At 36.8% G+C, this 21,825-nt stretch overlaps 1 protein-coding gene and 2 non-coding genes across 3 annotated transcripts in view; all 3 read left to right on the top strand.

The window, feature by feature from the left end:
• The window catches only part of WDR43 (WD repeat domain 43), a 44,559-nt gene extending 23,804 nt beyond the window's left edge, over positions 1-20,755 (top strand). Inside the window, exons 9-18 of the mRNA XM_026016014.2 lie at positions 1,678-1,764; positions 2,634-2,765; positions 3,510-3,641; positions 10,572-10,658; positions 11,416-11,447; positions 12,950-13,013; positions 15,780-15,893; positions 16,418-16,487; positions 18,992-19,041; positions 19,146-20,755. Coding sequence (XP_025871799.1) covers positions 1,678-1,764; positions 2,634-2,765; positions 3,510-3,641; positions 10,572-10,658; positions 11,416-11,447; positions 12,950-13,013; positions 15,780-15,893; positions 16,418-16,487; positions 18,992-19,041; positions 19,146-19,337 — 960 coding nt within the window. The 3' untranslated portion in view covers positions 19,338-20,755. The remainder of the gene's footprint in view (positions 1-1,677; positions 1,765-2,633; positions 2,766-3,509; positions 3,642-10,571; positions 10,659-11,415; positions 11,448-12,949; positions 13,014-15,779; positions 15,894-16,417; positions 16,488-18,991; positions 19,042-19,145) is intronic.
• On the top strand, positions 2,241-2,320 carry LOC112933027 (small nucleolar RNA SNORD53/SNORD92). The gene has a single exon (XR_003237597.1). It is a non-coding gene; the product is annotated as a small nucleolar RNA SNORD53/SNORD92 (small nucleolar RNA).
• Positions 3,068-3,143, top strand: LOC112933028 (small nucleolar RNA SNORD53/SNORD92). The gene has a single exon (XR_003237598.1). It is a non-coding gene; the product is annotated as a small nucleolar RNA SNORD53/SNORD92 (small nucleolar RNA).
• Positions 20,756-21,825: the final 1,070 nt, after the last annotated feature.

Raw genomic sequence — 21,825 nt, 5'->3', positions numbered from 1 at the left:
TCCATGTCCCTAGTAGGTAATATTTTGGTCAGCATAGATATGAGTGAATTTTGCCCAATTCTCCCAAAGCTAAATCTTAATAAAGGAGCCCTTGGTAATAGTACTCACTGAATTTTCTCAGTGGAAATTTAATGAGTGGTACAGTTACTTAACTTTTGATTATAGAAGTTTCTTTGGAGACTTTTGGTAAGTGATGAGCATGTCCAATAGGTGATTTCTTCAGCTTGCATTTATACTACTATTTTTTTTTTTTTAAGATTTTATTTATTCATGAGAGACAGAGAGAGGGATTCCCTCTCTGTCTCTGCCCAGAGACCTAGGCAGAAGGAGAAGCAGGCTTCTCATGGGGACCCTGATCCCAGGACCCTGGGATCACACCCTGAGCTGAAGGCAGATGCTCAACCACTGAGCCACCGAGGTGTCCCTATACTGCTTTTATTCAGTAAGGCCCCCTGGGAGATGATGAGTGGAATATTACATGCCCAGGCAACCTCCGGCTGAGTTTATTTTAAGCTTAAATTTAAGCTCTTGTTGAGTTTATTCTTTGCTTTTTAAAAACTTAACACATGGATATGGTTTAATGAAAAGAGAAAGGTGTTAAGCTGTAAACCTAAGTCTTCTTGCTGTATGTGGACCCCCTAACCCTTCTCTGCAGATAAAGCCATTGTTTCTGCTTGTTTGGGTTCTTTCTGGATACTAATTGGTGATATGGTTATAGAGGATTACATATAACCATAACACCTTATGGGTAACCTGTACTTTGCAGCATCTGATTATTCCCACCGTTTGATACCACATCAAGGATGTGGACCCTAGAGCATTTTTGTTCATCAGCAGTGCTGTCTTTGACTTGGTTGTGGGAAATATAGCAGTAGGAAATTTTAGGATAGAAACATTCTTTTTTAGGATAGAAATATTCTTTTTTAGCTTATACTATTCTTTATAGGGGTGACAAACTGGAATGTTTTCTTTAAAATCTGTTGCACTTAAAAACCTGTTGATTGGGCAGCCCGGGTGGCTCAGTGGTTTAGCACTGCCTTCAGCCCAGGGTGTGATCCTGAGGACCTGGGATCGAATCCCATGTCAGGCTCCCTGCATGGAGCCTGCTTCTCCCTCTGCCTGTGTCTCTGCCTCTCTCTCTCTCCTCTCTGTGTTTCTCATGGGGGAAAAAAACCCAAAAAAACACAAAACCTGTTGTTGATCTGGGGTACCTGGGTGGCCCAGTGGTTGAGCATCTGCCTTTGGCCCAGGAGGTGATCCTGGGGTCCTAGGATTGAGTCCTAGGATCCCCTGCAGGGAGCCTGCTTCTCCCTCTGCCTATGTCTCTGCCTCTCTCTCTGTGTGTCTTTCATGAATAAATAAATAAAAAAAAAACAACAAAACCAGTTGATCTTTTAAAACTATACACGTGAAAAATTCGAGCAGTTCCTAACTGAAGAAAGTACACATTATGCTTAATACTGACCCACTTTATTCTGCTGCCGTTAATCTGAATGGTCATCAGTCTGAGTGGCTCAGTTTTGTGGGGAAGCTTTCTGTGCTTTTTTGTATTTTTATAAAAAATGCACAAGTAGTCATTTGCTTTTCATGTTTTATTCCCAGTTCCTTTATTTGACACTCTTTTTTTTTTTTTTTTTTCTCCATCATACCCTCTCCTCTTTAAAATTATATTCCCAGGCTTTAAGTTCCAAAGAACCTCATATGTGTTTAATAAGAGATATTTCAAACTGCTGGGCCCCCAAAGTAGAAACGGCTATAACAAAGGTGAGTGCATTTTATATTAGAAATTGAGAAAAATGAGATTTAGGTGAATCGAATTGTTACGTAATACTATGTTTAGACTCTTTGATACCATCTCTTTATGATTTTGTTTTAACAAGTTTGTGGGATTAGGTCTCAGATAACAAGATTATAAAACTCTTGTGCTCTTGATTTGTTAAGTGCATGAGTGAATAGATAACTAGAAGTTGAAACCTGGGAGTTAGCCTCTGCCCCCACGGATGATCATTAAATAAACATCACATTTATCAATTTATTTTACCAATGTCAATATTTAAAGGAGCATAACTTTGAGAAGAATCTTACATTTAACGGTGGAATAAAGCCTAAAATGATGGGTCTGGAATTGAACACCGTATATACACTAATCATCATCATCATGCTTTATTTTGAATATAACATGGCGTCTATATGTAGATATCATATGTTTGGCAGTTTAATGAGAAAGGGAAAGCCAATACATGCTATGATGACATCCATATATGGTTTCGCTTCTGGCTGAGTTCCAGAGATGACACCTTTCTCTTGGCTGTCTGAGCATTTCTGGCAAAGCTCGATTACTGGAGATGGTTGCATACTCTAATGTTTTTAAGTAAACTGTAATCTGTAAACATTGTTCCTGGTTTTTACTCTAATGTGATATTGAAAACTGTAAAACTGAACTTTCAAATTATAATTTAAAAACATATTTGCCAACATTCAGTTAAAATTTATCTTTAATTCATATATTAAGTTAGTTATGTTAGATTTTTGCAATAGAAGAACCTTTTAATTCGTTTTCTCATTGGGGCTAAATCTTGCTAGGACAAAGGCACCATTTCTTTGGTCACGTCCCTGCTGTTCCTATTCAACAGGTGAGAACACCAGTGATGAATTCTGAAGCAAAAGTTTTGGTGCCAGGGGTGCCTGGTCATCATGCAGCCATCAAGCCGGCTCCTCCACAAACTGAGGAAGTAGAGAGCAAGAGGAAATTGGGGGAAAATGAGGTAATCAAGGCACTCTGATGATGTTTGAGATTCGCACTCTGACGATTTTTGAGATTCTTCTTGAGACTCTAACACATATATCGGATAGAGCCAGACTTGGAACTTGAGGAACTGAGATTGCTGCTGTTAACTCTCTCTCTCATTCCCAGCAGCACAGGTTCCTGAAATTACAGATTGTAGACTGTGAGATATTTACTTGGCCACTGTTAATGGAGAAGACATTGTACTAACTACAGAAGGTGCTGTTTTGGCCTTTGTTAGTGGTCAGCTGGGTCACATAATTGAATACATCAAGCCAGGACTTGCTGTGATGATTTCCATTGGGTTTCGCATGTTGCTGACTTCCAGTGATGCCTCTTCTCTTGGCTGTCTGAGCAGTCCTGGCTAGTTTAGTGATAGTTGGTCATCATTTTAACCTCTTAACTTATAAAATTTCATTTTTTCTCAGCTCCCTAGACCTTCCTTCCTGTGGTTATTGTACTTGTCTCTGCAGCTTTTTTTTTTTTCCTTAAGATTTTTATTTATTTGAGAGAGTAAGGGAGCCATGAGTGGGTGGTGGGGGAGAGGGAGAAGCAGATTCCCTGCTGAGCAGGGAGCCAGATGCAGGACTTGGTCTCAGGACCCTGTGATCATGACCTGAGTCAAAGGCAGACACTTAACTGACTGAGCCACCCATTTGCCCCTGGACCAAGCTACTTTAGGCCTTGTCTGGTTTCACATTAATAGATCATTTCTGTTCTGCAGGTTAGCATTGAAGAGCGCCTGGGAGCACTGGATATAGATACAAAGAAAGAAAAGGTTGATCTTCCACAGACAAATAGCTTTCCAGTTCTTCTCACACAGGGTTTAGAAAGTAATGATTTCGAAATGCTAAATGTAAGTATTACAGCAGTTTTTCAAATGAATTAAGACAGTTAATTTTTCTTAGAAAGTGATTGACCTAGCACACTCAAGTGAATAGTCATGTGATATAGCTATTTTGAATTTAATATTTTCTGACTGTACTCAAGTATAGATCACTTGGTGGCACTATACAGACAGTCACCAACCTACAAAGGCATTGTGTTAAATTATTGTGAACCTGGAATGCATTTTCTCATAGAAATATTGTTCTGACTTGTTATTAGGTCTTAGGCTTTAGTTCACAAAAGCCTTTTATAAACATAGTGTAGCTGAACTATAATACTCAGCATTCTAGATCACAATTTATATTTTTTTCTGTAGGAAAATGCGTTCCTGAGTTTTTACTCTGGATTCCAGAAACTTATTTCCCCCTGGCCGTGAGAGGGGCCGGTGAGGTGGAACCTTGGCAATGGGTAGGAGGTTTGGGGGAAAAATTCAAGAGGGTTGGGGGTTATGTTTGAAGTATTTGGAGGTAAAAGTACTAGAAATTTATATAAGGGAGGTATTTATTATTTCTGTGTTTGTAAGTTGGTGACTGCTTGTATGAAGTTACATAATTAGGTCCTCTTAAGTTCTAGAATTTAATAGAGGTCTGTAGAGAAAATTTAATGTAAAAATTGGATTTAAGCACTGCCTGATTAGATAAAATCAGTTTACATTTTCTTAGTGATTCAATATTATGGTGCCACTTAGTATTGATGTGACTTTATTCATAGGTTACTTGAATCATGTAACCTATGAATAGCGTCTTTCTGATTTATATTTTGATCTAAATGTGAATATCATTTATGTCTAAGGTGATTTTACAAAACGAGGGGAAATCACATCCTAAATATTTTTGTAAAATTACTTGTAAAATAGTTTGTGAGTGTATGTAATTTGAAAGGTGGATTTTAGTTACATGACATAGTAACCTATATGAAAATAAGCTGTAGAAAACAATGGACAATGTTTTTAAAATGTAACGTAATTTATCTGCTGCTGTTGTCTCCTTAACTATACTTTGAAACCTTTTTCAGTAATACAAGTAAATCAGCTACCGATTTTTTTTTAAAGAAACATTTCAAAACATTTAGAATTATTACAGTGGACCCCCCACGCACTCATCACTGAGTTTCACAAATTATCAGCACTAGCCAATCTATTTGTCATTGTGTCATGTATCTGCCCACAGGCCTCCCTAGGTTATAGTGAAGCATAGAGACGACATCCATAAATACATCCTTGTTCAACTCTGACAGTAACAACTCCTTTTATAAACAACCACAATCCATTATTACACCTTAAAAAAGTAAACAGCAATTCTTTGAAATCCTCAAATATTCAGTTAGTAGGTTTATATTTCCCTGATTGTCTCATGAACTTCGTAAGTTTTTATATTTGCTTTCTTCAAAATGGGATCCCCATGAAGTACACACAGTATTGGGGAGATAATGCCTCTTCTGTGTCTTGCAGTTAAGTTTTTGGGGAAGCTATGTTATTTGCCCTGAAGAGATTCTCACATTCTGGATTTTTGCCTTCTGTAGAACTCCATTTTGTTGTGTCATTTAATCCAGTAAATGATATCATTTAACATGTTCCTCTAACATACTTCTTGTACACTGGTAGTTGGATCTAAAAGCTTGTAGAGATTCAGGTTAAAATCTTTTGGCACTTCAAAGGTGACAGTGTATTTATCAGACATCACAGAGTTGTTGGGGAAACAATATGACCTTTTTGGAAGCACTTCTTAAATTGTGAAGGGTTGTACACATAAGATTTTTTCATTATTAGAGGTCTTTAGGTGATACATTGTATTAAGTAGAAGTAATTGGAAAGTAGAATCCTGAAACATTGTGTGCTGGAAAAGACCTGTAAAAGTTAGAGTGAAGAGCTTCTTTTAAAATAACCCTTTAAAAAAAGAGATAAGTAAAATATATATATAATTTTTTAAAAGATTTTATTTATTTGAGAGCGGAGAACACAAGCAGGGAGGAGGGGAAGAGGCAGAGTGAGAGGAAGAAAGAGACTCTCTGTTGAACAGGACCCTGAGGTTATGACCTCAGCCGAAGGCAGATACTTAGCTGACTAAGCCACCCAGACCATTCCCCCCAATAGTTTTTTTCTCCTAAAAATACTCTTCTTTAATCCCAAAAGTTACCTTATGATTATACATGAAATATAGCAGGAGGACAATAAAAATGAAAGAAGGCAATGAGCAGTGGCAGGAATGTATCATATGACTAGAAGTGAGAAGAATCCCTACCATAGAAAACTTGACATTAAATTTGTGGCTTTAGAAAGGTGGAAATTTGACTCAAAGAAAATGTCTATAGCTTATGAGAAGAGAAGCCTAGTCATTTATGTAATTCATGGCATCCACAGACGACAGCTATTTTTAGATTTTTAAAAATGTAGGTAAATACTTTTGTGCCAGTAGGATAAATTCTACTGTAAAATACACTGTAAAAGATGCCTCTACCTCTGCATTACAGAAATTGAGAGAAATTAACAAAGATTTGAGTAGAGATGTTTATGGTTGAAAGATTTAATACTGTTAACCGAGGAATTCCCCGCCCCCCCCCCCATACTTCTCTGTGTATTCAGTGCATTCCCAATTAAATTTCAGCAGCATCTCCAGGTAAAACTGGAGGACTTAGCCTACTCAATTTCTTTTCTTTTCTTTTCTTTTCTTTTCTTTTCTTTTCTTTTCTTTTCTTTTCTTTTCTTTTCTTTTCTTTTCTTTTTTTCTTTTCTTTTCTTTTCTTTTTTCTTTTCTTCCTTTCTTTTCCTTTCTTTTTCTTTTCTCTTTTCTTCTTTTTCTTTTTCTCTTTCTCTTTCTCTTTCTCTTCTCTTTCTCTTTCTCTTTCTTCATTCACGAGAGATACAGAGAAAGAGGCAGAGACATAGGTAGAGGGAGAAGTAGGTTCCCGTAAGGAACCCGATGTAGGACTTGATCCTGGACTCCGGGATCATGCCCTAAGCTGAAGGCAGACGCTCAACCACTGAAACATCCAGGCGTCCCAAGCCTACTCAATTTCAAGATAAAGTATAGTAATCAAGATAGTTTGATAATGGTGAAAAATAAATACAGATTAAGGAACCAAAATAGTCCAGAAATAGACCATACACAATTAGTTGAGTTAATGGAGAAAGTAAAATCTTTCCAACAATTAATCCTGTACCAACCAAATATCCATGTGGAAAAAAAAAAAATACATCTCAGCTCTTATTTCACAAAAGTTGACTCAATAATGAGACTCAACTCAAATAAAAATCTGGTAAAGGTGTGAACAGATACTTCACAAAAGAATTTAAATGGCCAGTAAGTGCATTTAAAAGTATTACATATCATGGATCACCACCAATGCAAATTAGCATGACAATGAGCTAACACTACATACCTGCAGTGGGTTGATTAAAATTTAAAAGATCCTTCTGTTGGTGAGAATGTGGTACAGTTGGAATCTCATATCTTGCTGGTGGGAATATAAAATGGTACAGCTACTTTGGAAAAGAATTAGGCAGTTTCTTAAAAGTTAAAGATTCATCTCCCATAAGACCCAGCCATATTCTACGGATAGGTATTTACCTGGAAAATCAAAAACATGTTCATATAAAGACTTGTACATGAATGATGCTAGCAACTTTATATTTTTTAAATAATTGTAACCTTGAGAGAACACACACATGTTCCTCAACATAGGAACAAATAAACATATTCTTTATCTAGCACTGTTAGGAATATATTATTGATACATTAGCAACATGGATGAATCTCAAACTTAGGCTGTGAGAAAGAAGCCAAAGAGTACATGCTCTTTATGATTCTATTTATATAAAAATTCTAGGAAATGCAGACCAGTATATATAGTTCAGTGGTTACCTGGGGGTGAGGGTGGACGATTAGAATGTTAAGGGGCTCAAGGAGGCTGGAAGGTGATGGAATGTTTATCATAGTGTTTGCTTCATGGATAAATGTTTATGTCATACTGATTAAATAGTATATTTAAGTGTGTACTGTTTATTATGCTTCAGTTATAGTGTAGCAGACTTGTAAAAGAAAAACCTTCAATGTTTTCTTGGCTAGTTACAACTGTGGTTTATAGGGTTGTCTCTTTAAATATATTTTCAGTGGAAATTAATGCTAACTTCTATATCCATTAACACTTTACTTTGGTTTAGGATAACTTGCTTTTCTTATTTTAATTTGGAAAATTATCATAGACCCTCTTGTTAGCATAAGAATTACTTGAGAGCTTGTTAAAAATTCTTCTGTCCAGCAGTTTGATATAACTTCTAAACAGCTAGGCCATACGCACTCTTTTTTTTTTTAAGAGAGAAGGAGAGCAGATGAGAGGGAGAGGGAGATAATCTTAATTAGGTGGGGCTCCTTCTCACAATCCTGTTGAGATCTTGACCTGAGACAAAGTCAAGATGGGCACTTAACCAATTGAGCCACCCAAGTGCTCTAAGCCATATGTACTCTTGTTGGCCTTTGACAGTTCTAGTTTATACCTCTTATCTTGGTATAATAATTAATAGTGACTTTCATTGTCATGTGTCCTAGTTTAGACAACAAATTATTTGATCACTTTATATTTTAGAGCACCAGGAGATTTCACAAACTACATATTTTTTAAACCCTCATTCCTATATTGTTTTTAACTAAGCTTTTGGTATAAATAATGCGCAACAATAGATTCAAGTTTATATCCCGTGACTTGAAGGGCTGCTATCCTACTTGGCCAGTTAAGACCATGAAACCTGATAGTTTGGTGAACATCTTGTGAAAATTGAGGGCCTTAACAAGAGTGGGTCTTATTTCAAATAGTAATTTGTAGACTAGTTCAGATAGATTGTTCCCTATAACCTGTACATTGTTCAAACTTTGTGATAACTGGTATTTATAATAACATGATTTGAGGAATGTTTAGTATCATCACACATCTTCTGAATTACTGTTGAAGTTCTGATCAACATATTTTGCTTTGAATCTTGTATTCTGATTATTTGAAAATATAAATTTAGGTTAATTGAAACTGTTTAATCAGGACAGTCCATTCCTCACTTTTATAAAAAGTTTTATTTCTTTTGCATGAGGAACATGCAATTATTCCAGTGGTAGTTTTTGTATAGTTTTTGATGGATTTGAAAGGGCTTGGTGTAAAGATATTTTTATAAGTAAATAAAATTCATAGGGAATTCTGAAAAGATGCTGTTAAAATAGGCTATAATCAGTCTTCTATATTTTGCTCTTTGGTACTTCTGCTGTTTATATTTTAAGCATGGCCTTTAGAGTACCAATCATCACCAAAACAGCATGCATCCATCATCAGGGAAGTTCCTCTGGGAATTAAACTCTTTGGAAAGAATAAATACATAGAAAAGTTCAAGAGGAAGGGGAGAATGAAGATTTTGAGAACCTGAAAGGACTTGTATTTCACACACTTGCCTATAGATGAAGCATCTGGGGTTTGGAGACATTGAAAAGCCTGCCAGGATTAGGACTACTCTCTCTCTCTCATTTTCTGTACCCCGTAGTGGAGACTGGGTTTCTCCAGTTGATGTACTCTTCCAGGGTTTTGATTCAAGCATTTGTTATGTATGATCTTTTAATTATCTTAAAATTTTATCAAAAGTTGATAATTTTAAAAGATTTGTTGTTTCTAAGTGTGGTTTTAGTATGTTTTGTTCAATCTTATGTGGATATATCTCTGATTTCATAAAATGACAGTTTGATAGCTTCTCTAAAGTGGCATATATCTGTAAATGTCTAGAGGTGTTCTATTTTATGTAAAAATTTCATAAAGTTTAGAATCTGTAGAGAAGAAACTCCGTTCATCAAAGTAAATGTCTTGATTCCTTAAGATTATTCTTTCTTGATAGCCAAAGACCATAACATAACATTCTCCAGTCAGCCCTTCCAATCTTCATTCACTAAAATTCAGTTGGTGTTTTATTGTTTGGTTGTTAAAACAGACACAAGAAAAATGCTCAACATCACTCGGCATCAGGGAAATACAAATCAAAATCACAATGAGCTACCACTTCACACTGCTCAAAATGATTAAAATGAACAACTCAGGAAACAGCAGCCATTGGCAAGGATGAGGAGAAAGGGGAACCTTCTTGCACTGTTGATGGGAATACAAATGGGTGCAGCCACTCCTAAAAACAGTATGGAGGTTCCACAAAAAGTTAAAAAATAGAACTACCCTACCACCTAGCAATTGCACTACTAGATATTTATCCAGAGGATACAAACGTAGTGATTTGAAGGGGCACATGCACCCCAATGTTTATAGAAGCATGTCCACAGTGGCGAAAATGTGGAAAGAGCTCATATGTCCATTGATACATGAATGGATAATGAAGATGTGTTATAGATGTATGTGTGTATACATACATATAGACACATACAATGGAGTGTTTTACACATGCACTGGAGTATTACTCAACCATAAAGAATGAAATCTTGCCATTTGCAGTGACGTAGATGGAACTAGAAGGTATTATGCTAAGTGAAATAAGTCAGAAAAAGACAACTATATGATTTCACTCCTATGTGGAATTTAAGAAACAAAACAAATCAACATAGGAGAAGGGAAGGAAAATAAGACAACAGGGAGGCAAACCATAAGAGACTCTAACTATGGAAAACAAACTGAGGGTTGCTGACGGGAAGGTGGGTGGAGGATATGATAATCGGGTGATGAGCATTAAGAAGGGCATTTGATGTAATGAGCACTGGGTGTTCTATGCTACTGAGGAATCGCTGAATTCTTTCCCTGAAACTAATAGTACACTGTATGTTGATTAAATTGAATTTAAAAAAGAAAAAATACCATTTTTACTGTTTTTCCTTTAGTGTCTTTAGCTTCTGCATATACTTATCTTTATGTTTCTTTTATTTTCTCACAGAAAGTACTTCAAACTAGGAATTTAAACCTAATTAAGAGGACTGTATTAAGGATGCCCCTGCATGCTGTTATTCCATTATTACAAGAGGTAACTGTACTCTTTTCATTTTAAGGTCCTAAAACCGTGAGTTAAGAGAAAATCTAGTGTTTAGAGAAATGGATTTGTAATATGTAAGCAAGCAGGGTACTTAGAGTAGATAATAGATCTATTCAAAATTTACCTAGTCCACATTTTTTAGTGTATTTTTTATTGAGATATAATTCATATACCATAATATATACTCTTAGTATGTATATGCATTGTGCTGTATTTTTCTTTAATAATCTACAGGTTGTGCAGTTGTCACACCAAAAAATTTGTGTGCCAGTTAGTCGTTCACCATTCTCCCTTACTCCCAGTTTCTGGCAGCCACAAATTATTTTCTGTCCCTGGGTTTGCCTGTTTTGAACATTCATTTATATAACTTGTAGCTTAGATTTTTATCAGGTGGTAATTACTCTTATTGTGAGAATGTGTTCCTAGATTATGTTATGTTCCTTGAACAGTGAGGAATTAGGAAATTTAGGAATTCTTTAGGAATATTGATTTCCTAATAGTCTTTTTTGGATGGGGGAGAGGGAGAGAGAATCTTAAGCAGGTTTTCTCTGCCCTGTACAGAGCCCTTATTCTGGGGCTCGATCTTCTGAAATTAAGATCTGAGCTGAAATCAAGAGTTGGATGTCCAGGCACGCCCTGTTAATATTCTTTTCTGTTTTTTGTTCTCCTGGATGTGTGTATTGTGGGAATTGATGCACATTGGCTGTCTCTGAAGTGCTGTCACTAATACGGTTTTTCTCCCCCTCAGCTTACAAAGAGATTGCAGGGACATCCTAATAGGTAAGATATTTAGGGGACTTACATTGCTTTGATTTTATTAATATTTTAGAGGTGATTGTTAAAAACATTTTCTGACAGCATTACATAGTGGATAGCTCCACACTTAATTGGTAAAACTCTAGAAGGGTCAGATACTGCTTTCCCCACACTTACTGTAGATTGAATAACTCTTTTTAATTTTTTTTAAGATTTTATTTATTTATTAATGAGAGACAGAGAAAGAGAGGCAGAGACACAGGCAAGAGGGAGAAGCAGGCTCCATGCAGGGAGCCTGACTTGGGATTTGATCCCAGGTCTCCAGGATCAGGCCCTGGGCCAAAGGTGGCACTAAACTGCTGAGCCACCGGGGCTGCCCAAGATTGAATAACTCTTAATCCTAAGATTTTAGTACAGTTTTTCTTCTTCTTTCTTCTTTCTTCTTCTTCTTCTTCTTCTTTCTTCTTCCTTTCTTCCTTTCTTCCTCCTTTCTTCCTTCCTCCTTTCTTCCTTCCTCCTTTCTTCTTCTTCTTTTTAAAGAAAACTTCTGTGTAATTTTTCATTTTCATTATCAGGTTGTGTAATGAATTAGTCTTAATGATTTAGTCCTAATCAGATGTAAAATTGCCATTTGTAGAACTTCCCCAATCTCTGGTAGTTGCTAAGACACTGTAAGGAAATATTTTATAGGACTGAATTTTGTGTTTTTATTAATACTTTGATGATGAAGTATTTGAATAGGGGGTTGGTATCTCAGGGATCCTAAGCTGACAGTGTAGTTTTATCAGTGCTACAGTATATAGTTGTTTTTTTTCTTTTTTTAAAAGATGTTATTTATTTGAGAGAGAGCACATGGGGTGGGGGGTGTAGTTGGAAGGGCACAGGGAGAGGAAGAAGCTGACTCCCTGCTGAGCAGGGAGCCCTGTGCTCATCCCAGGATCCTGAGATCATGACTTGAGCTGAAGGCAGATGCTTAAACCAACTAAACTACCTAGGCCCCCCTAGTTTTTCTTTTCTAAGTTTTTTCCCCCGATAGACTCCATTTGTGTTTGGAACTCACAGAGAAAAGCCAGAGAATTCATTGATTAGGCCCACCTTACACATTTTTTGGTCTATATTTGTCTTTTAACGTGGCATGGAAATCTTTTGCTATTTGTACCTGATGGTGAGTAGATGGTGGGCATAAAATGCCAAGTGATTTGAGCTCAATTTATTGCCTTGGTATCAGTTAATTATGAAGTAAAGCATGGGTTTTATTCTTGAATTGTTTTAGAGGAAGGGAGTTATGTTCAGTCCATATTACCCCCTCTCCTCCCCATGAGATGAGTCTGTTTTCACAGATCTCAGACTCATAAAGGAATGAGAAGACTGTCAAAGTCAATGATTTATTTAGTAGTGTTGTTTTTCACAGGGCACAATTTATAGATCTTCACTTGGCCTGAGTTTTCTAATATTACAGCTCTGTTGTATTTAATTTTGAATTCATGAATATTCGTTTACTTGGATTTTTTTTTTCTTTTTTTCAGTGCTGTGTTAATGGTTCAGTGGCTCAAATGTGTGTTAACGGTCCATGCATCCTATCTATCCACAGTAAGTCTTCAGCTGTTGTTGCTCAGTGGCTCTGATAAGGATTAGAAACTGATGTGTTAATGAAAGCATCCTCCCTCCACCTGCCCTTTAACCGTCAGCTACTGCTTTTAAAGGTTTTATTTTACCCCAGGTGCAATGTAATGTCACCATTGTTGACTTTGGAAATTGGCCTTTTTTTTTTTTGCTCTGGATTTTAGAAGTAATATATATTCTATAGAAAACGTTGAGAAATACAGAAAGGAGAAAAGTAACATTGGCATACTAGTCTTTAGGTGTTTTAAAAAATATATAACCTGTTTAGCAAAATTATTTTTATATAATATGTATCTCCCCATTCTATCTTGTCCCAGGACAATGAAAGATAGCTTGTGGTAAAAATGAAGTTAAATATTTAATACATGTCATTTTGTGGGGCTTCTGTCGCTCTTTGTTATCTATGCAAATGGAAAGGAGGAAACAGTTTTAAAGCAACACCAGAAAACACAGTGTTATATGTCATAATATGAATTGGGTTCTTTGCCCACTAAGTCAGTTATATTTTAAGCTAGAAATAAAATTACACAATTTCCTTTTTCCTTTTTCTTTAATTTTATTACCTAGGACCTTATAATAGATTTTCTTAAAAGGTTATAGTGAACAGTTGGAGAAAGTTCTTAATTGCTCTTCCTTTCTTAACACAGTTTCATTTATCCAGCTCAGCCTGGTCACTGTTCCTTGTTCTTTCTCAGACTTCTTTTGCCTTCAGTAGTTTGAAATAGGGAAAACAAATGGATAACCTGCTTTGAGGCCAGCAGTTCTATGAGTCTGGAGGGAATTCCGTCAGGATGTTAGAATTGGGGGAGGTACACGAGATGGTCAGAATGGCTGCTGGGTTTCCCCGCTTACAGACTCTTGGGAGATGAGGTGAAGGCAACTGTGAGTGCAGTGGCTGAGTGGTGGGTGGTGGGCACAGGAAATTCCCCTAGGCATCCGGATTTGTGGGAAACAGGACAACACTTTTTTTTTTTTTTTTTGTAACCTCATTTACATGCTTACAAGTAAAAAAGAGCCTAAGGAGGCCTTGTAATGAAATCCCTTCTGGAACCAACTGCTAAGGGTGAACTGCTGGAGTAGTAGTAGTATAAACATTCAGTCTGGCTGAACAGATCAAAGAAGCATGGTATGAAGAGGGCTCCATTGGAGGGGTGGGTGGGCAATTCTCTCTCCTCAGAGTGCTTTCCCTTCGTTTCCTCCTCTTTTACCTTTTCTAAGCCAAGGGACTGTGCTAAGCCTGAGGCTTAAGTAATGGACAGATGCCCTAATCCCCCTGTTTCTGGAGCTTATTGTCCCAGTAGGGACAGATAAAGAAAGAGATGAATGACAATTGGAATGTGATCATGTTAAACTTTGTTTTAATCATTTTGTGCCTGTATGCTGTTTTATTTATTTTTAAGATGTTTGTTTGTTTATTTATGAGAGAGAGACAGACAGAGACACAGGCAGAGGGAGAAGCAGGCTTCATGCCCAGAGCCCAACGTGGGACTCTATCCTGGGTCTCCAGGATCCAGCCCTGGGCTGAAGGTGGTGCTAAACCTCTGAGCCACCCAGGCTGCCTTGTTTGCAGTTTTAAAGTTTAACATTTGAATGAAACTCTTAGTTATGCTAAATTGTCAGCAGTAGAAGGGTAAGTACAGGCTAGTTAAAGGGCTGAGTGAGGTTCTTTTTTTTTTTTGTCCCCCTGGAGGGACAGATTTCATGCTTCAATTCCTTAAGCATAGTTCAGAGGATTCTTTAATAGGGAGTATATTTGAAATACTCTAAGGTCAGCTTTGTACTCTGTCGCTCTCAGTGCTGTTCTCAGGAAGCTGTGAAAACGTTCCTTTAGTTTGATAGGGTCTTATGGTAGAAGGTAGATAATGTGATATTATCAGAGTAAATTTCAGAGGAAAGCCCAGAGATACGTGGTGGTTTTTTTGTTTGTTTGTTTTGGTTTTTGGTTTTGTTTTCTTTTTTTGTCTCAATTACACTGGCCTTCCCTCAATATTTTATTTTTAATTTTTAAAAATTATTTTAGGGCAGCCCCCGTGGCCCAGCGGTTTAGCGCCGCCTTTGGCCCGGGGCGTGATCCTGGAGACCTGGCCCGGGGCGTGATCCTGGAGACCTGGGATCGATTCCCACATTGGGCTCCCTGCATGGAGCCTGTTTCTCCCTCTGTCTGTGTCTCTGTCTCTCTCTCTGTGTCTGTCATGAATAAAAAAAAATCGTTAAAAAATTATTATTTTAAAGATTTTTTATTTATTCGTGAGAAACACACAAGAGAAAGGCAGAGACATCGGCCAAGGGAGAAGCAGGCTCCCCTCAGGGAACCCTATAGGGATCTTGATCCCAGGATCCCGGGCCCATGACCTGAGCCAAAGGCAGATGCTCAACCACTGAGCCATGCAGGCTCCCTTATTTTTTATTTTTATTTTTTATTCTTTTAGTAGGCTTCATGCCCAGTGTAGAGCCCAACTCAGGGCTTGAACTCACCAGGCTTAGATCAGCCTAACTGAGGTACCCAGGTGCCCCCTCCATCATTATTTTTTAAAAACTATTTTTTGCCTTTAGGACATAGGCTATGAAAAATTTGAGATGTTGCTAGGTAATGTGTCAAGCAGCCACTGCCATTGGAGCTGTAGCAGATGCTTGTGATGCAGTGACTCAGTACTTCAGTGTATCTGAGCATGATTTGTATGTTTGTTATCTGTACTTTGTCATGATAGTATGAGATATCTTTTCTCCCCTCAGTTGCCTGATCTGGTACCCCAGCTGGGAACGCTATACCAATTAATGGAAAGCAGAGTAAAAACTTTTCAGAAACTCTCACATCTTCATGGAAAGCTTATTCTTCTAATCACTCAAGTGAGTAAATCAGATTGTTTTGTGCTAAGCTTTGAATGTGATAGGAATAGAGTGAGGAATAAGGAATGTTTACCTGATCATTGAAAGCCCCATGTTTCAGCAAAAAATTGATAAATCAGGATCCAGTCTTTAACTTGGAAATGTTATATATTTGATAGTAAGTAAACTTAACTTATGCCTGATTCAGCTTTTCCTCAAAGGTTCTCAGCATCCTATTTTAGTTTTTGATACAGTTAGGATGGTTGTGCTACTATGAATAGCAAGTTACAGGGTATTTATTCAGTTACAGTTTTGGCGCAGAAAAATTCTGATCACCTTAAGAGGTTCAACTTTTACAGAATAATTCTTTATTCTTTTGACAAATTTATTTTTTGCCCTGTATTTGGTCTGTATTCCTATTGAGGTCATCCATCGTAGTGTTTGAGGGCAAGTTCACTGTTTGGGAAGGTGGAGCGAGCATGGTGGTGGCTGCCATCCTTGAGATAACCTTGTACTCTTCCTAACAACACTTGATTACCTTTCAGGTTACAGCATCAGAAAAAACAAAGGAAATGACTTGTCCTGCGCAAAAGGCAAAATTGGTGTATGAGGAAGGTGAGGCTTGAAGGGAGTGTGGAGTTTAGAATTGGAACATTCATTATTTAATGTTGAGTTCTGTTACCTTATTTTGTAGAATATGAATGTGAGTAAGATCATGCTATGGCACGCTTTTTCTAAGAAAATGGGCAAACCTGTGGCAAAAATATGATCCAGTAAAAGAGAAGGTGCAAATGTACAGTAAATAAGAAGGCACACTAGGTGTGGAAGAGATTTAAATACGAATACACTATGAATAAACTTTTATGCCAGCACAATAAAATCCTAGATGAGAATAAGTAATTTCTTAGGAAACAGTAATGACCAAAAGTGAGTTAAAAAGAAATAGAAACCTAGAATAAGCCAGTGGCCTTAAATTGATTTAATCAAAACCTTTGCTCAGAGATGTCAGGCACAGAGTTATTTAAAATTTTTTATTTAAATTCAGTTTGTCAACATATAGTGTAACACCCATTGTTCATCCCATCAAGTCCCCTCCTTAGCAGGCACAGAGTTTTTATAGGTATATTTTGTCAATCTTTCAAAGAACAATTCATTTTTGTCCTGTATAAACAACTCATGCATTTTATGAGTCAAACCAAATAAGGATGATAGTTAAGGAAACAAGATTTTAGGTCATCTTCAAATATCCTGAATAGTAAGTTGATTATTATAGAAGTGCTTGTGTAAAAGAATATGTCATTACCGAGGGGAATTTATTTAAAGATTCTAAGGCAAATTAGCAGGAAATCTATTAAATGTAGTTACCACATTAACAAATTAACAGGGAACAATATACGTTAGTAGATACAGAAAAAGAATTCAGTAAAATTCAGCCTTTCATCATCTTATTATTGATAATTTAAGCAACTTAGGAATTTAAAGGAATTTCCTTAGTCTTATCAGAGTTTAAAAGTATTCCCACAAAGTCAGGAACTAGACAATAATGCACCTTTTATTACTTTTGCATATCCTGCCTAGTATTGTATGAAAGAAGTGAATCCTAGAACATTGGACTTGGCAGTTATCCTTCTCAACTTAGAAAATGAAGCAGAATCTAGTCACACCATCATTAATGAGATGAAAATAAACAAGTTTACTGGAATACCAAGATCACAAAAAGGAGTCAGTAGTATGATTGTCTCAGTAATGTATTACAGAAAATATATTAGGAAAAAAGATTTCATTCACAGCAGCAATCAAAACTAGAAGTACCTAAAAATATAAGTGAAACAAAACCTTTATAGAGAACATGATAAAACATAACTGAAGGACATAAAAGCATACCTAAATTAGACTTTATTATTAATTACTTAGACTTTTTCCAGTTTTATTGAGATATAATTATATATAATATTGTACTGTTTTAGGTATACAACATAATTATTTGATGATCTCTGAATATGTATTGTGAAATGATTACCATAATATGTTTAATCAACATTCATCACCACTCATTGTTGCGGTTATTTTCTTATGCTGAGAACTTTTTTTACAGCTTCCAAATACACAGTATGGTATTGTTAAGTGTGGTTACCATACTGTACATTATATCCCCAGGACCTGTAATTGGAAGTTTGTACCTTTTTTTAAAAAAAGATTTTATTTATTCATGAGAGAGCCAGAGTGAGAGGCAGAGACATAGGCAGAGGGAGAAGCAGGCTCCCCATGGGAACCTGATATGGGACTCCATCCAGAACCCTGAGATCATGACCTTGAGCCGAAGATAGATGCTCAACCACTGAGCCACCCAGGTGCCCCAGAACTTGGTACCTTTTCACTCCTTTACTACACCCTCCATACATCTGGTGACTACCAGTCTGTTCTTTGTGTTTTACAAGCTTGGTGTTGTTAGACTGCACACATGAGTAAGATCATACAGTATTCTCCAGAGTTATTGTACCTAGTACAGTCCCCTCACCATCTGTGTTGTCACAAATAGGAGGATTTCCTTTTTTTTAATAGCTGAATGGAATTTAATGGCTGAATGTATATCACATTTTCTTTAACCATCCATCCAGCCCATCAATGAACTCCTAGGTTGTTTCCATGTCTTGGCTGTTGTAAATAATGCTGCAGTGAACAGGGGGCGGTGCAGGGATCTCTTTGAGATCCTGATTTTGTTTCCTTTGACATATGTCCTGCAATGGTATTGACAGATCATCTGATAGCTTTATTTTTAATTTCTTGGGGAACTCCATACTGTTTTCGATAATGCCTGCACCAATTACATTTCTCCCAACAGCACATGAGGGTTCCCTTTTCTCCACATCCTTGGCTTAGTTTTTTAAGATGATTTTGTTAGGGTTTTGGTACTTTGTCCTACCCAGTGAGATCTTGGTGGAATAATTAATGGACTTTTATGCAGATAAGATTATTAATGTTACTGCTTAAATGGATGATCACTGAATGTAATATTTCTAAAAGTAAATTCAAGAATCTGACTCTGTTTATTTAGTTTTTAGGGCTCTGCCCTCTGCAGAGTTGATCACATACTTAAGGCTGGGTTTTTCCCCTTGCAGAATCTTCTGAAGAGGAGTCAGATGATGAAATTGCAGAGAAGGACTCTGATGTGAGTACCTTGTTTTTTGGTCCATAAATCTGCCTTTATACCCTTCTAGTCTGTATGAACAAGGGCTTCATGAATGTTTTCTATGCTTCATCTCTTTCCAACAGGATAACTGGGATGAAGATGAGGAGGAGAATGAAAGTGAAAAAGATGAGGATGTTGATGAAGAGAACGAAGAAGAAGAGGAGGATGCTGAGGAAAAAGATGAGGAGAATGGGGAGGACAGGGATGTGGCCAGTGAGAAAGAATTAAATGGAGATTCTGACTTAGATCCTGAAAATGAAAGTGAAGAAGAATGAGGATGGAGAACAAGCTGATGGACCTCTGTCACTTCTGGCACGCGCCTTCCCCCATGCTGCCGACTTCTCCTGGGAAGGGTTGTCTCTGGGACAGGCGCCAGGGACTGTTGCACATATCCAGATTCCTCGTGCTGGTCCCCATGCCGTCTCGCTGTCCTGAGCACCCCAGACTTCACTGTGTAAATAAGAGTGTTTCCTTCAAATGTTAATAAACTTTACACAGCAAATAGACACATTTTCTGCAATGTACTGACATGAGTGTCCAATATTTGGTATATTTTTATAATATAATATCCCAGTATGGTTGGTTCTAGCAAGAATTGACATAAGTGAAGACACAGACATTTCCCATGTAGGGTTTCAAGAACTGGACTTTTGTGAAGGAGTCAGCTCTTATCTCAGGTTGGTATCTTTCATCAGATCCAGATATGAAGCAGCACTAGTGAAAATTTTTAATTTAGTACATTTTCATAAAATATGAAAGGGTAACTAAAGATTTGGAGTAAAAAAAGGTTGGGACTTAAAAGTTAAATATCAGTATCCCTAGCTTATCTATTAATGGAGGTGATCTGATTTGAGTCAGGTTGAATATTTGGAGTGCTTCCCCCAAACAGCCACTTATTTTTTAAGCTGTCATGTGGAATATTTTTTTAAAACACACAAAAAATTATGGTAATTAAAAAACTAAAGAATTAGCCATATTAAGGATTTTTCTTGACTGCAAGTTGCCTGTAAAGAATCATCAGTGTATAGATTTAGAAGTACTCATTACCTGCAACTTTTTAAAGAATTCAGTTATAGCTGCTTTTGAAGAGGTTTTCATTTTTATTTAAATTACTAATGGATCAAAGAACAATTGTTTATTTTTTCTCTTTGGTTTTAGATATTAATGATAACCTTGTTGGAATTTTTTTCCAAAGAAAATATTTTTATAATTCAGTAATTTAATGTTTTCCTTTTCATTATCCACTCTTGGCAGTGTTAGGATATCTGTTTACCTTTAAAATAATAAATCTGACTCAAGATTTTTTATGTATGTATAAATAAGTATTTTGGTGTGCTACAAAAGCCTCATATTATCAGTTTTTTTTTAAATGAGCCAGTATTTGTTTAGTGCTCACTAGGGAACATGCAGATGGAAGCTCAACTCTAAGGGAGGGCAGGGGAGATGGGTTTATTTTTACCACCTGTGAATATGTAAAACACAAAAACCATTATCTCTGAGGGACTTTTTAACATCAGTGGCAGAACAGAGATTTCTGTGCTCTACTTATAGAGCTGGAGCCACACAAGCATCTTGGGAAAGCAAGTTTGAGCCAGCTACTGGTGTAATGTACAGTTATATTTGTCTATAAATGGAACTGTTTATGACAATTTAATACCATTCTCTTTGTAAAGTGAATAAATATTCATCTTTACCCAGTGCTTGTCTTGTGATATATGTAGAGGAACACAGCCCATATGGTTGGGCTTGTGTGAATATATCAAGAAAAGCAATTTTATTCCACTAGCATTAAAAAGTAAATGTGCTCAGGGTTTGTTGGAAACCCTAGACGTCGTAGTGAAGTGAATGAACCAAGAACTTTGAATTTCGATGCAGCTCCACTGGCTGGGTGGTGTTTCCACAGCCCGAGGCTGCAGTGGCAGTCTCCAGGACCTATATGCTCATGTACTGCATCCTGCCTTGTGGTCTGGGAGTCTGATTTCACTATACCTTACTCTCCCTGAAGCAGTAGAAGACTGTAGGGTGTAGTGATTGCTTCCTAATTACTTTTTGGGTTAGACATCCAGTGCTTTATTAGGCTTGTTCCAAAGACATTTCTGGTTCAGGGTATTTTTCACTCTGTTGTTCAACAACTAGTCCAGGCAACACCACTGTGTGGCTGAGGTCATCTTTTCTGAGATTATTTTTTCACTCCCAACCTTTTATTTTGAAAAGTTAACTTTCCGTTCATCATCAAGGATTACACATTGTATTTGGTTGTGTTACTGCTATATTAATCAGAATTCTCCCTTTGTGTTTCATGATTTTGATATTTAAATGATTCCACATGTATTATGCTGTATTGTAGAATGTTTTACAATCTGGGTTTGTTTACTTATGATTAGATTCTGGCTTAAATTTTCTTCTTTTGGGGCAAGAATACTAAATAGGTAGTGGTATTTGAGATTAATTTGTAAAAAGTTCTTTCAGTACAGATGACTATATTGGTTATAAGTGTTTTGACATATGTAGAGGTCAAGTTTTTAGGTTTCTGAATGGAAGTTGTAGTGCAGAGGGGTGCTTGAGGGTCAGAAACTGGATCTTGTTAGTGAGAACACTTTTCTGTGGAAGTTAACTCTTAGCATGGTACATTCATTCATTTAACAAATACTGATGGATTGCCAACTCTGTGCCAGGGGATACGTAGTTCTTTGTTATATATATCACTGAATTCTGTCCTGAGGAGCTGATGTTCTAAAAGATAACAGGCAAAAACAACGTATA

This window comes from Vulpes vulpes, chromosome 8 (genome assembly GCF_048418805.1).
Source record: "Vulpes vulpes isolate BD-2025 chromosome 8, VulVul3, whole genome shotgun sequence".
In the NCBI taxonomy this organism is placed as follows: Eukaryota; Metazoa; Chordata; class Mammalia; order Carnivora; family Canidae; genus Vulpes; species Vulpes vulpes.
This window is presented reverse-complemented; position numbering and strand designations above follow the sequence as displayed.